This window comes from Mauremys reevesii, linkage group 20, assembly GCF_016161935.1.
Source record: "Mauremys reevesii isolate NIE-2019 linkage group 20, ASM1616193v1, whole genome shotgun sequence".
In the NCBI taxonomy this organism is placed as follows: domain Eukaryota; kingdom Metazoa; phylum Chordata; order Testudines; family Geoemydidae; genus Mauremys; species Mauremys reevesii.
In genome coordinates, this window is record NC_052642.1 from 14,899,924 (window position 1) to 14,915,727 (window position 15,804).

At 43.6% G+C, this 15,804-nt stretch overlaps 2 protein-coding genes across 3 annotated transcripts in view; one reads left to right on the plus strand and one right to left on the minus strand.

The window, feature by feature from the left end:
- The window catches only part of RAP1GAP2 (RAP1 GTPase activating protein 2), a 294,972-nt gene that overhangs the window by 261,174 nt on the left and 17,994 nt on the right, over nucleotides 1–15,804 (minus strand). The window lies entirely within an intron of this gene.
- Nucleotides 5,615–15,804, plus strand: part of CCDC92B (coiled-coil domain containing 92B) — a 48,885-nt gene continuing 38,695 nt past the window's right edge. Inside the window, exon 1 of one of the 2 annotated variants that reach the window (XM_039508044.1) lies at nucleotides 5,615–5,678. In XM_039508044.1, the coding sequence (XP_039363978.1) occupies nucleotides 5,625–5,678 (54 nt within the window). In that variant the 5' untranslated portion in view covers nucleotides 5,615–5,624. Of the gene's footprint in view, nucleotides 5,679–10,343; nucleotides 10,446–15,804 lie in introns of those variants that run through there. The other variant, XM_039508043.1, reaches the window with a different exon arrangement.

A 15,804-nucleotide genomic window follows, 5' to 3' on the forward strand; every position in this document is an offset into this window, starting at 1 on the left:
AAGCCAAGCACTTATCAATGTGAGATGTATATAGGGTGACCAGACAGCAAGTGTGAAAAATCAGGACACGAGGTGGGGGGGGGGGTGTAACAGGACCCTATATAAGAAAAGACCCAAAAATTGGGACTGTCCCTATAAAAGCAGGACATCTGGTCACCCTAGATGTATATGCTCAGCACCTCTGAAAATTTGCAGTGGTGGGAGGTTAGAAAATTTAAATTTGCAGTCAAGTATAACTGACCAACTAGCTATAGGACCATGAACGTGCAAAGATTAAGATTTTCAAAGGCACAAATGGCATTTAGGCATCCAACTCTCAGTCTTCCAATAGGAGGTAAGTGCTTAGTTTCTATTTGTGCCTTTATGCACATTAGTAGTCCCACTAAAGTAACTGAAGCTGCTCCTGCATAAAGATTTGCAGGATCAAGGCCCGTAACTGTCATCGTCAGGGTTTGGTCACACTAATTGTAGATATAACAAAACCAAAGTAAATGGGAAGTATGGTGCCTCCCTAATGCTAAAGTGACACTGGGTACAATTTTCAAAAGTGCCTTACAATGTTTAATGGCACTAGTAACCTTGGTCCTTCAGTCCCCAATTGTGCAGTTAACCACATGCTTATGTTTGCAGAATTGAGGCCTTGGTGATGGAATAGGGTAGTATATTATTGTCTCTAGAAATTGTACATACCACAATGTAGGCATACAAATGTTGAGCATATCTGGCACGTAAATACCTTACAATAGCAGCTACAAAAGTGCCATGTGAACGCCTGTTATCACTTTCAGGTGACATTGTAAATAAGAAGCGGGCAGCATTATCTGCCCTAAATGTAAACAAACTTGACTGGCTGAACAAGAAGTAGGACTGAGTGGACTTGAAGACTCTAAAGTTTTACCTTGTTTTGTTTTTGAGTGCAGTTATGTAACAAAAAAAAATCTACATTTGTAAGTTGCACTTTCATAATCAAGAGATTGCACTACAGTACTTGTATGAGGTGATTTGAAAAATACTGTTTCTTTTGTTTGCCATTTTAACAGTGCAAATATTTGTAATAAAAAATAATATAAAGTGAGCACTGTCTACTTTGTATACTGTGTTGTAATTGAAATCAGTATACTGGAAAAAGTAGAAAAACATCCAAAAATATTTAATAAATTTCAATTGGTATTCTATTGTTTAACTGTGCGATTAAAACTGATTAATCATGATTAATTTTTTTAAAACACGATTAATTTTTTCAAGTTAATTGTGAGTTAACTGCAATTAATTGACAGCCCTAAAAATATATAGATTGAAAGTCAATGGGTTGTAGGCACCTAAATCACTTTGAAAATAGGACTTAGGCTCCTGTATCTCTTAGGTACTTTTGAAAATGTTACCCACAATATATTAGTCATAATCAAAGGAGTTTAGGGCTTCACACTACAGTGAGCTTTGCAGAGACAGATTTTGCCACAGGGTTCATTGGAGAACTGGGGCCTTGGATTGGTAATATAATAGTGCAGAACTGAATTTCTGTGATAGTTTTGAATAAGCTGGGTCGTAATTGAATATTATGTCAGTGCCACTAGAGGTCAGTGTCAGGTAAGGAACTGCCTAGCGTGCTAGACTGCATTAAATCCAGACAGAATTCCCCTATATTTACTGCATTATTTATTTCTTAGAGATTTATTGAACTCTTATAGGACTGCTTTCAACATAAAAAGCAATGAACATCAGCAAAGAAATCCCCTGGTGATGAGCAATAGAGCAATTCTGTCTCCAGGGAAGTCAATCCAAAGGGCACATTTATGCATACACTTACTACAGGGTAAACACAACACTGAATAGCAAATGTTTCCAGAATTGGGCACACACTCTCTAGTTCCTTCAGTGCATTGCAGAGGATAGTCTGTAATTCTAGTTAAAGTGAACCTGTGTATATAAGGCCATAGCTGATCCTATTGGTGTCAATGGCTGAACTACTCTTGATTTCAATGGGATCATTACTTAGCCTATAATAACTTTCTTACAAGAGGTTCCACTCTATTGTAAGGGGTTCCCCTGAGGAGGATACTCATCCAATAAACTGCAGAAATCTGGAGTACAGCAGCACATTATCTGCCAAGTGGCTTAGGTGAACCAGTAATTTGTTCTTGACACTGAAGTATCTTCAGATTTATTTTTTTATTTGTGTGTCACTGGAAACTTTTTTTTATAATATCTTTATTCCAGAGCTTTGTTATCCTTTAAATCCAAGAAAAATTATGCAATCGTGAAGTCATTTCTATGTATTCAGTGCAATGTAATTAATATGTATTCAATTAAATACAATATAGGTTGATTAGAAATAGAGTGAATGTTTGAGGGCTTAAGTGGCACTTTAATTTGGCATAAGATTTGTGCAAGGACTCTGCATAGGGGTGACTTTCCCCATAGTACTGATCCCAGCCAGATCACCTTCATACTCGTCAGTAAAGCAGCCTCTGATTAACATCATAGGAGACGCTAGGAAGAATCACCATGGTCATTGTTTGGTTTGAAATATTACTAGGTAATGGGCACTGTCTGGAGGCTTTAGCTGAAGGACCTTTGTCATACTCCAATTAAAAATTGAGACTCGGCTCTTTGGGAGTAATGAAGAGCCTGTTAATCCAGTACACTACAGAACTGCTAGAGAAACACTCTTAGAAAATGTGTTAATAGCATGTGTGCATTGCAGCTGAATCCAAGCTGCTAGGTAATCACTCCAGAGGCAGTATGCTTTATCCACACTTAATTCTGGACACAAAGGAGAGATTGTATTCCACTACCGCCCCTCTCTTCAGTCTAAGTGTATCCTGGAGCAATGACCTCATTTAGGAGGCATCTGTCTGTCCCTGAATGTCTGACCTTGATCGTTTGCAGACTTGTCTTTTATACAGTGGAAAAATCAATGAAGATTGTACAAATCTAGTGAAATATGATGCATTCAGAAATCATCCCCTTGCATTTATACAATTCGTAGTTTTTCAGGATAAAATAATTTAGAGAAGGGAAAATGAGACACTAAAAATAACCCTTCCTGCAGAGCAAATTACGAATAGAAATAAATTATGCATTGGCAAATGTGGATCTGATCGTTACAAATGTGAGGATGGCAGTAATAATGCAACAACATTTCTCTGAATTAGGACATCATCATTATGCTCATTTTAATTCATCACTTAACTCAGCATTCCAAAAGGAACTCATTTGTTATAAGCACCTCCTTTGGAGAAAAGCCCACAGGAGTAGGCATGAATGGATGTGTGTGAGGAAGAGATGGAGCTCTCCATTACATTTGCTGGAGACTGGGTCTTAAATAGAGAAGCTCGAATAATTAATTGAAAATAGAGGGGGGCCCCCATTAATAATAATTCACCAATTTTTTCCCTTTATTTGATCAGTTCTGGTTAAGTGTAAATTAAGCTTGCTCCATAAAATAAATTGACTCCAAACTCTCAGCCAGGTCATTGCCCCACTCAACAGTGCCATGTTGATTTACACCAGTGAAGGATCTGGCCTTCTGCTTATTAAAAATAATAACAACAACCACAACAACCAGAGTCCCCGAGATAGCACACACCTATGAAATTACACCTAGTCCATCATTGAAATCAATGGAGCAATGAGTTTACACCAGCTGAGGATTTACCCTTTTCTCTCAATTCCTGGCTTGGTCACTATGGCTCAGATCCTCAAAGATCTCATGGGAGTTAAGTGCCTAAATGCCTTTGAGGATCTGGGTCTGAGACCTCGGGCAAGTCACTTCACTTCTGTTTCCCAATTGTTAAATGAAGAGCATCATTTTTTGCTCACCTTTGTGAACTGCATTGAGATCTAGGAATGAAAAGTTGAAAAGCGTGATGTGTTTATTATAGTTGCAATGCCCATAATCAATAGGCAGCAACAAACAGGTTTTCTGATTGTACCTTCTAGGAAACTCTCCCTAGACAAGTTTTTAGCATCACACAAATGACTTGCAATCGCACCCTAAAGGGCGAGAACATGTAATTGACTGATGCAAGGGGCTCTCTAACAAATCTTGAATTGGCTGGAAAACTTATCTATTTTCTCTGGCCTTTGCCTTAAGAAACCCATCGGGAAGTGTTGCATTTTTGTGGGGTTTTGGAACACTTTTCATAGCTGAATGACCTCAGTGGGCCAGGGGCCTCAGCCGATGTGACTACACATTGCTGTCAATCTAGTGATGTCAATTGAGCTATTTACACCAGCGGAGGATCTGGTCTAGTATATATTATTTTGTGTGTGTATGTGTATAGTTTTATAATAATCAGATCTATATTATGAAACCCCACACATGGATTCCAAGAATATCACCCACTAGGCCAGATCAGGGTAGCTCCATTTGTATGTATACATATACAGAGAAAGTGTTTGAGTAGCACTTGCAGCAAACTGGGGGTAAACAATTCTCTAGACATTATCAAGGAATTCCCCTTCCCCCACCCATTTTTCACTATTTTTTTTTTTGAAATGTTTCTAGTTTTTTCCAAACCAACTCCAGAGGTGAAGGGAACAGACCTGAACACTGTCTCCATGTCTCCCCCCCCCACACACACACACACATACTCTTCCCACTGATTTTTTTTAAAATCCTTCTCCTGTGCCATATTTGTTGGGCACAATTTATACACTGAACGATAAATATGTGCCCTTACACTTTAGAGTAGCTAAACCGCTGGAAGCAGCAGCAGCAGCCTCCTCGTGTGCCAGCCATAAAATCCCACAAGGTTGGGAGCTATTTTTATTTATTTATTGAAGGCAAGATTAGCGTCCTGAACAGCTTCCAAAAAAACGACAACAAACGCGGTGGGAAGTGGTCGAGGAATCATTTCGTGAGCTGAACGCAACTCCGGAGGCATTTGCCAAGGCGATGGGTGGCTGGAGGAGAGGGATTCCTTCACACGGGAGACTTTTCAGCACCCTGGACAGCACGGCGAGCAGAGCTTTATTCCGCCTTCCCCCGGCTCAGCTGTTACACTGGGATGCCAAGGCCTTTGCTGAGCGGGACCGTGCACGGGGGCTGCTTTCGGCATTGCTGGCATCGGATCTGGGACAGCCTAGCGGATCTGCAAGCCATGGGGCGGCTGCAGCTTCCTTTCTGGGGTGACCCCCCCCGGTGCTGAATCAGCATCCTCCAGTGCAGCGGGCCCCGCTCCCGGGAGGCGCCAGGGAATGATTTCATCGCTCGGAGGTTGTCAGTGGAGCCATCCCCTCCCCGCCGGTGCAGCCAGCCCGGCTCTGAGCTCACCAGTTCCGGTCACGTTGCTGTGTGTTTACGCCTTAGCGGGCTGGAAGCTGCGCTCCCGGGGAGCCAGGGGCCTGCAGCTTGCAACCCCCGTCCTCTGCGCCGGCGGGGGACCCTGCCATGGAGACCGCAACTTCGGAGCCAGGGCGCCAGGAGGAGATCTAGGGCAGAAGGGAGAGAGGGGCTGTGGGGGTTGCAGTGCCCCCCCCATCTGAGGATTTTTGGCGGGGGTGGGTTTTGGGGATGCGGGTGAACGCTTGGAGGTTGCACTGGCTTTTCTAAGCCTCCCCCCTTCCTCCACCCCCAGCAAGCTTTGTCCTTGTCCAGCAGCTGTGCAACACCTCCCTGGATGACACCCTGCAGCTGCCAGCACCTTCTCCTGTCGCCTCCTCTTTCCTCTCAGGTAAGAGAAAATGGGCATGTTGTGGGGGGGGGGGGTCAGCAGGGGAGATCTGGGCTTGGAGATGTGGAGAAGGGGGGAGAGGTGACACACAGAAAGCCGGGGGTGGGGGCATGATTGCATGGGGATTCCTGGTGTTAATGAGTGTCCTTAGCTGAGTGGGACTAAGATCCTGAGCAGCTTCAGAACTGGGATGATCAGGACACAGCACAGGATGATTTTGCATGATGCTCAGATCCATGCTCTCCTTTAGAATAGGCTGTGGGTGGGGGGAGCGCCTGTGGTGCCTGGTTAAACTCAGAAAAGAATTAAAGACTAAAATCTAATGGGTTCAAAGCCTGTTCAGTGACCATGACAGTAACTTGTCTAATTCAAACAATGCCCTGAGTCCCCACAGGGCCCATTTCACTGAGGCTGGGATAGTGCAAGGTGCGCAGGGGATGGGTGGTGAACCCCAGCTGTTTGATGGCTCTGATATCCCGGCCAATGCTAAGTTATTAAAAGCCTTTATAAACCCCCTTTCTCTCCACCCCACATGAGAGCATTCCCTTGTGCTCTCCAGCTAATGAAGGGCTTTAAAGTGGTTCCAAGCTGCAGTCCTTTCCTGCAAGAATCAGAAAGCTAGCACAGCTTTAGCTTTTCTAGGGCCAGCAGAAGTAACATCTCCCTAAGAGGATATGCAGTCGGGTTTTAGACCTACAGCAGCGAAGGGGTCTTGTGTAACCCAGGGGAACTTTTTTGCCTGGAGGCCTTCTTGGTGCAGTGTTAGAAGTTGCCTAGCCCCTGGCAGAGGGGCTGATGGCTCTTTCTTCCTGGAGCTGCTGGTGAAGATAACGGTTTCAGAAGTGCGTGAGACTCTGCAATTGCTGGTGAAAATAGGTAGAGTCCATGAGAGTTTCACCACTGAATTCAGTGAGTGCAGGATCAGGCCAAAGGAATCACTTCTTATGATCTCTGCACAGTATTGATTGTGGCCTAAATTCTGCTCCCAGCAGTGCTAACTTGAACCTAGAGTAATTCCAGTGAAGCCAAAGAGAACAGAAGTTGGCCTTATGTGTTTAACTTATGCAGTGAAATAAAAGACATCAGCTGTTGGCTGTTACTCAGGCAGGAATGTTTAAATAATTGATAGGAAACAGCTTTTTCATTCACATTTACCCTGATGTAAGCTTTAGATAAAATACAAGTGATAATAAGATTAGCAAATAGGAATCTTTAGGTGACATCCTGGCACCATTAAAGTCAATGAGGGTTTTGTCATTGACAGCACTGGAGGTGGGGGTGTGTGTCAGGATTTTGCCTCCAGTTTCCGGTTCTAGCTTTGACACTGCCTCTGGGACCCTGGGAACTCACTTAACCTCCCTGTCCTTAACTTTCCCCAAAAGGAAAAAGATTAAGCCTCACAATACCAGTGCAAAGTAATATATAAAAATGCTCTGAGATCTTCAAATCAAAGGTGCTATAGATGTATATATTATATCAGTAATTATGTGTTATTTTAGGAAAATGCAGTGGGAGAGATTAGGGAACTAAAGTCTGAAAGATCTGGCCCCTTGAGTAAAACCCCTGACTGCTAAACTAGCTAGCTTAGCATTTATGAGGATACAATTTACATGAGTAAAGACTGAGCCTTAGTACTGTGTTGTTCCTTGGTCTGTATATACAAATACCAACACATTTTATACACACACACCCCATATGCACACATTAGAAATGCATGATCAGAAATTAAATCTTTTCCTTTTGTTTAGCCAGCATTTTGGTATTCAGTATAACGTTAGCCTGAAAACATCTTCTTAGGCTGCGTCTACACTATGAGCCAGGAGTGAGATTCCCACATAGTCATGCTAGTTCTCATCAAGCTCGCAGGAGTATAAACAGTTTAGCCGCGCTGAGTACAAACCTACCTAAGCTCTGCCTCTGCTGCTGCCCAGTTTTGTTTATTCATTGATAGGAAATGTCTCATGAAGGCCCTAATCCTGCTCCCACTGAAGCCAATAGCAAAACTCCCAGTGACCAGTGCTGCAGGATCAGACACTATGTAAACTGGACACCTTTCCCTTCATCCACGCAGAACAGACAGACAGCAACTTATCCAGAGAAATTGCCAGCCCAAGGTCTAAGCACCACTTAAGATCTATTTAAGCCTTCAAAACAGGTGAATTTCACCAATTATGAGCTACTTAACTGGGAAGAGAGGAGTGGTGATTACATGTTACCAAAATGGAAGCCTGCTAGAAAGGAGATATCAAATCAGAAATCCAAGAGGTGCAAAGCATTTCCCCAAGCCAAGGAGAAAATATCAGTTTTTCTTGGATTTTTATTCCAAAATTTTGTTACAACTGTAACTCTCTACATAACTCATTAGATCTCACCTGGAAAGGCAACTGTGTGTTTCTACTGCACATATTTTCACAATGGAGAACCTAGTTCCATTTTTCCTGTCTGAAAATGTGCAGATATTTCAGTGCAATATATTACATTAAGGAGCCACAATATGGACTTGTTTTATACTCAAATAAAAGGACTGAGAATTTCACAGGAGCATTAGAGGAGTGAGGCACCCACCTTTCATTGACTGTCATTGACTGGTATTTGGGTACTCAGTGGTTATTTTCAAAAAAGATGCCCAGTGATGCAGATAGGTGCTTTTGAAAAACCTCATGGAGCTGTCTAGGCAGCTAACTCCCCTTGGTTTCAATAGGAGTTGGCACCTAACTTACTTAAGCACTTTTGAAAATTCAACGAGGCGCCCATCTGCATCTTTAGACACCTAAATAATCTGGCTGAATGCCTATCTCCTTAGCTTAAAGCGAAGCATCTTGGAGAAAAATGAGTGTTGCCTGTGAGAGGGGATCAGGCCCATTTCTGTACTATTTTAAAAAGTAAAGTAAGATAGGTTGGACCTAGAGATATTAAATTTTAATTGAACAAAGTGGCGTGCGTGATTAATGACTAAAGGCCCAATCCTGCAAAAGGGATCTGTGTACGAATACTATTGTACCTTTAGAAATCTGCCTGGTTCCCCTTGCAGGACTGATGCCCAGAAATTCATAGCCGTAACAAGAACCCTGCCTGGGCCACTAACTTAAGCAGCAAAGTTTATGTTGTATTCCAAATTGTCAACATGAGGAGTTTATCTACTAGTAATAAATCTGTTCAGAATGCATCAGTTTAGTTGAGATCAGGCTCCTGCCTGGGGTTTAAAAATGGTCTATTTTTAAAAAAATCCTTTGCAAACATTTGCCTGCCAATAAATCAAAGATTTTGCACTTAATTAACATGTACATTGAACCAATAGTGAGGGGGACTTTCAGAGATTAAGACCTGAAGAGACCATTGTGATCATTTAGTCTGATCTCCTGCAGATCAGAGACCCTAGAACTTCAACCAGGAATTCCTGAATCAAGCCCAGTAGCTGGGGTTGAATCAGAGCACATATTTTAGAAAGGCATCTGGTCTCAGTGTAAAGACTTCAAGTGATGGAGAAGTGTTGGACCAAGACTGTACAAGAATCCTTGCTTCTCTTCCTGACTCTGCCAAAGATTGCCTGTGACACCACAAGCAAGTCATGTAGGGACTGAGCCCCTGCCCACTGAGGCGGCCTTCTGTTGACTTTGACGGGCATTGGATCCAGCTCTTGGTACCTGATTTTCATAGCTGCTATATACTCGCCACCTCAATGGTGAGTCAATGAGAAGGAAGCATTGGTGCTCAGCATTTCCAAAGATCAGACCCTTAACCTCTCTGTGCCTCAGCACTCCTATTGAAAACAGGGATATAGGTATGTACCTCCCCCCCCCCACACAAGGTGGCTATGAGTTTGTTAGTGTTTGTGAAGCACTCCAGGGTCCTCGAAGCAAAGTGCTTTGAGATAATTGAATGGAAGATGCTACAGAAGAGTAAAGCATGATCCATCAACTGTTCCTTGGCCAATAGGAAAAAATACTTTACATCAGGAATTACCTGTGCATAGTTCCCCCATCTTGCAACATGGCATGGCAGTTAAATCTTGTGAATTGACCATTCACCTATATTCATTGAACTAAATGCTTAATGAATTGTCACTCTCTCTACAGTAAAGGCAAAGAGAAAAAAAGAAAGAATCATTCACTGAGCATCAGATTTAAAAATTCTTAAGCAATCCAGGTAGGTTAATGGATGGGCAGATTGCCACTGTAAAACAGTAATTCAGCCATAGGGTTCCAATAATATAAACAAATATTTGAGCAGGTTATAAACGTTATCAGAACGCGGAGATTGAATTACAGCCTTAGTAATGGTTATTGGCCCTTACGTTGTTACTCATGATATATAGAAGCACAATAAATAGAAGGGGAACAGAAGATTCATATCTTTAAAATGAAAACATTTGAAGAGTGGGTTTAGAGCTTGTGAAAGGTGACAGAGTGGCAGCCCTGAGAAACTCTCATGCCACACTGAGCTATCTCCATATCATTGCATTTCAACTCTCGTCTGACCCTAACCTCCACCTCCACCAGCTAATGTAGATGATGACTCAATAGAGCTCGTCCACCTCCGGCTTCTCTGCTGTCTGCCTGTTGTGACAGCAGCATGACTGTGCCTTCTTACCAATGATGCCATGGTGTTCCAATGAACTAAGTGCCTGTCGTGTCAACACAATCAACACAGCAATTTCACACATGCACACACCCCCTGGTGATACAGCAGCTCCCTAAAACTTAGAAGTTGTGAAGAAGTCCAGCTCCAAGGCCTCTGTTCAGCAAAGCACTGAAGCATGTGCCTTAAGCAGTAGTCCTACTGAAGTCAAGCACATGCTTAAGGGGGAGATTTCCAAAAGTTCAAATATGAGTTGGGCATCTTACTGTCTTGGGAAATCTCTCTGAGTGCTTTGCTGCATCAGTGCCTATAAGAAATAGGTCAGCCACTGTGCCAGTCAGTCAAAGGAGCACGATACATCTTCCAATATGTTTAAATGACGTAGATCTTGTTTCTAACTTCATATTGGTGTTGTACCAGTGTAACTGGCAACAAAAATGATTAGGGGGCTGGAGCACATGACTTATGAGGAGAGGCTGAGGGAACTGGGATTGTTTAGCCTGCAGAAGAGAAGAATGAGGGGGGGATTTGATAGCTGCTTTCAAACTACCTGAAAGGGGGTTCCATAGAGGATTGATCTAGACTGTTCTCAGTGGTACCTGATGACAGAACAAGGAATAACGGTCTCAAGTTGCAGTGGGGGAGGTTTAGGTTGCATATTAGGAAAAACTTTTTCACTCAGAACAGGGGCAGCTCCAGGCCCCAGTACGCCAAGCACGTGCTTGAGGTGTCATGCCGCGGGGGGCGCTCTGCCGGTTGCCGGGAGGGCGGCAGGCGGCTCCGGTGGACCTCCCGCAGGCGTGCCTGCGGAGGGTCTGCTGGTCCCGCGGCTCCAGTGGCGGGAGGTCCACCAAAGCCGCGGGACCAGCGGATCCTCTGCAGGCACGCCTGCGAGAGGTCCACCGGAGCCGCCTGCCGCCCTCCCGGCGACCGGCAGAGCGCCCCCCGCGGCATGCCGCCCTGCTTGGGGCGGCGAAATGTCTAGAGCTGCCCCTGACTCAGAGTGGTGAAGCACTGGAATGGGTTACCTAGGGAAGTGGTGGAATCTCCTTCCTTAGAGGTTTTTAAGGTCAGGTTTGACAAAGCCCTGGCTGGGATGATTTAGTTGGGAATTGGTCCTGCTTTGAGCAGGGGGGTGGACTAGATACCTCCTGAGGTCCCTTCCAACCCTGATATTCTATGAACTGCATTTAGTTTAATAATTAATACTTAGCTCTTATATAGGGCTTTTCAAATCAGTAGCTCTCAAAGCACTTTATCCCCATTTTACACATGGGGAAACTGAGGCATGGCTCTGACGTGACTCACCCAAGGATACCCAGCAGTGGAGTCAGTAGTAAAACCCAGGCCTCCTGAGGGCCCCCCCCCATCTGTTCGCCTGACTTCAGTGGAATTATTCCTCATTTACACTAGGGTAATCAGTGGAGAGTGTTCAGGCTTCTCATGGACTTGGAGCAAAGATTGCAGTCCTTACTCAGGTAAAATTCCTGCTGTATCTAAACTAGAGGTCAGAGAACCATATCACTGGAAGCTAGAGCTAGTTAGAAAGTGGTGATAGTGTCCATTAAAATTTTTGAAAGAAGTAAAACCAGGCTCCTTTATTTAATGTTTACTGAGGAAATGTCACAGAGGGGTTTTAATTCATTCTCTCCCCCCAGGCAGGGTGGGGAAGCTATTTTCAAGTGGAAAATAGGTTCAATGGAAAATTTTCAACCAATTCTAGTAAAGACATGTAATGTAGACAGGACAATATCACTTTAAAATAAGTGCATATATATCTACAGTGTTAAGTACTCTGTCCAGCCTAGTGACAGATGTTTCCAGAGCTGTGATTCCCACAGCTTCCCTTGAGAAACCCTGTTGAAAAATCTGGATACATTTCACTTTTATGAATTTCCTGATATTCACTTTAGGGCAAATTCTGATCTTGGTTACATCTCCATAAATCTAGAGGCAGTGGAATTAGTCTAGATTAATACCAGGATAAGTGAGAACAGAATTTGTCCTTTGCTGCAATATGATTTATATTTGCAGAGTCTCATGATGCCTGGACAATAGAGCCATGAAAATGGAGAATTTATGGGCAAATGCATTATAATCACAGAAGCCATTAAAAATGATTCCACAGCTACTGTAACAAACACACAGCCATAAATAAAATATCCCCCTAGCATTCAATGAGCACTTATTAGATATCTACAAGATGCAAATAAAAAGGTTTGCCAGCTCAGCTGAAATTGTTGTGTGCCATCATCATGCCATGCTTTCAGCTTTGCACATTATTTTAGTTATAAGTGATCAACGGTAAGATGGTTAAGAATGGGTCACAGTTTGGTGATCTATTAGTGTTCAGCTGCTAGTGCTGTATTTTGAATGAGATGAAAATGCTAGTGATATTTTTGTTCCCAGCCTAAATATTCTGAAATGGGATGGGTTTAACCAGAGAAAACTAATGAACAAGACTAAGAAGTTATATTGCTTCCATACGGAAAAATAGGAATTATTGGGAAGTCAAACTTATATAGACCTGGATTTTATTAGATTTGGAAAAAAATGCTAGAATTTAAGGACTGGATTGAGATTTGGAAGACATGCCTTCCTTGGGGAGTCAGGAACCCCTAGACTCCTTTACACGGGCTATCCAGACCTGCAGGGGTAAATAGGCAAAGGAGTATTTGTGCTTGATGCTAATTTATATTATCACTCCTTATGTAAAGGGACCTTAAAGCAGATATAAATGATACTTTCCAGCATTGCATAAAGTGGCCTTAATATAAGTGTGGATCTGGCCTTTTCTATCTATTTGTGTTTACAAGTCTCATGATCTTCTGAACCTCCCATGAATGGTTCAATCTAGATGGTGGAAACATGAGAAGACCAGAAGTCTTGTTATTTTGCATTCATAAACGGCTCCCAGTGGAGGCCAATGGAAAACTACAACTACCAAGATAAGCTACATTCAGGTTTATCCAAATTCCCTCTTTTTGGTGTTTTGAAGAATCCAAATACACAGCCCTTACACAATTCTAATCTCAGCGATACTGCCAAGGCGAATCTGGAGTGAGCCCATGGATTTCAGTGGAATGATCAGAACAGAGATCCTGGTTTTTACTCTTCTTGGACTGCAACAATGAGTAATTTCAGTTCAATGCCCCCCATCAGCACATAAGAAAAGAGAATATTAATTGTGGCTTGTGGCTCTAAGCAACCAAACACAGCATCAGGCAGCGTCACAGATTTGGTGCACCCCCGTTTCAGTCCTTGTTGACAAATGTAAGCCTGACATCAGATGTAAAAATAAAGCATTCAGTGTTGGTTAGCCCAACTCTGCTCCCATACCATCAAGCAGAGTTAAGCAAACCACCAGTAAGCCCCAGCCCAAATGCCTTACTGTTCAGAAGGCTTCTTGGTAGCTTTGCTCATGAGGATGATCAGCATCATTTTGTATATGTTTAAAAGGAGATGAAATCTGACAAACCTGTCTTCAGCTGGTGTAAATTGGCATAGCTCCATTTTAAATAGCTAATACAGAGCTCTTGGCAGGGGTGAAAGTAATTTAAAGGACTTACTGGTATGCTGGAGTCCTGAGCAGGGGGCATGGCCTCTTCCGGTTGAGGCATGGCCTTTAAATACCCAGGACCTTTAAATCACCCCCAGAGCTACCAGCTGCAGAGGCAGCTGGGAGCCCTGGGGCTCAGGGGTGATTTAAAGGACCCAGGACTCCGGCCGCTGCTACTGCAGCGGAGCTCCGGGCCCTTTAAATCACCACCAGAGCCCTGCCACTGCTACCCTGGGGCTCCGGCAGCCAGGCTCGGGAGGAGATTTAAAGGACCCGGGGCTGTGGCTGCTGCAGGGAGCCCCGGGCCCTTTAAATTGGCAGCCTGGGGAAGCCGGTCCGGTCCAGCATGGCGTACTGGCTCTTGCTGGTACACTGTTCCAGCTTACTTTCACCTCTGGCTCTTGGGGAAGCAAAGGCTAGTTCAAAGGAGTGGAAACACACTGGGATCAGCAGAGGAGTGGGACTGGGGCAAAGTCCACACCTCTCTTCCTAAAAAGCACAAAGCCATCAGCAGTAACACTGCACAGTGGAGGCAGAGCCAAGGACGTGTCTTTCTGGGGAGTGAGTTTTACAGGTTCCTCCCTGAGCCTGATCTGCAGAAAATGTCTGTTACTGCCACATCTAGGGAGCCTTCAGCCTTTCGCTCAAGCTGCAGGCGCTCATGCTTTTAGCTCTAGAGGTGCCCCTCCCCCCGAGTCCCATTCAATCCCCAGTGGGTCAGCTGAGATAGCAGCCATTACATAAGAAAGCCCCAAAAAACCTTCTGCTCCATGCCAGTGGATGGTAACGTCTTAGCCATCAAAAAGCAATCCTTAATTAAAAAAAAATCTTACTAAGAAGGCAAGATATCGAGTAGTTAGAGCAAGGTCTGAATGTCAGGACTTCCCAGCCATGTGATAAGTCAGACAAGTCACTAACCTCTGTGGTGGAGTTCCCTCATCTATAAATTGGGTCTAAAACCACCTAGCCAGGGTATGGTATGGCTGCATCAATGAATAGCTGTAAAGTTCAGTGAGATCCGTGGAGGAAAAGTGCTACACAATGCAAAGTATTAGACAAGTCCACTCTAGGACCTGGGTATCAGCAAGTGATCACAACAGTAGCACATGTAAATATGGCAAAAAAATTACTGCTATTCGTTTAGCTTTAGTGCCTGATTTTTGAAGTCCTGATTTTACGGCTCTCTCAAATATTTAAGAGGTTTTGGCAACAGAAAGTATTGAAACTGGTGTTTTCCAAGGCTTATTACAGTAATCAAGCTTATTTGATTGGGAGGTGGGGGGAATGCCACCGAATTAAGTTAAAATGCACAAAAGTAAAAATCTGTGGGCTGTAAGCATAATCTAAAGCGTTGGCTTAATGTTGAAACTGGCAAAGTCCATCAGATGTGGAGGAAAAAAGAAATGGGAATAGCTTCTAAATGACAGAACGATGCTGGCAGAATCTTCCAAAGGATAGAACGCAAGCACAAATCAACACGGTTTGCTACAGATAGAATCTATTGTTTCCCCCACCTTCTGGGTTTTATGCATGGAATAAGGATGGCTGCTGTATCCACATGTGATGGTGTTTCCCCAAGATTACAGATTCTCTGAGGTTTATTTTTATCTGCTGTGCAGCGGCACAGGTAGGCAGGCTAATGCAGCTCCATTACAGAAGAAATTAACATGTAGCGATGAACTCCCTAACCTCCAGGAGCTCAGCCTCCGGGAAACAGAGTTGACATCACCACTTGTCCATCATGTGAATTACCAGCAAAGACTGTTCTTCCTCTATAAGATAACACGAATCTCCTTGCCACATAATACTGATTGGGTGAGACAGAGCATATTGTATTTTTCATGCATTCCATCTCATGCATTCCAAGTATGTAGCTGTCAAATGATAACTGATGGGCCAAATTCACCCTGGTGTAACTCCAGTCGGGGTGAATTTGTCCCTGATGCAACTCCACTCAGCGATGAATCTGGCTCCAGGGTATCTGCTTTT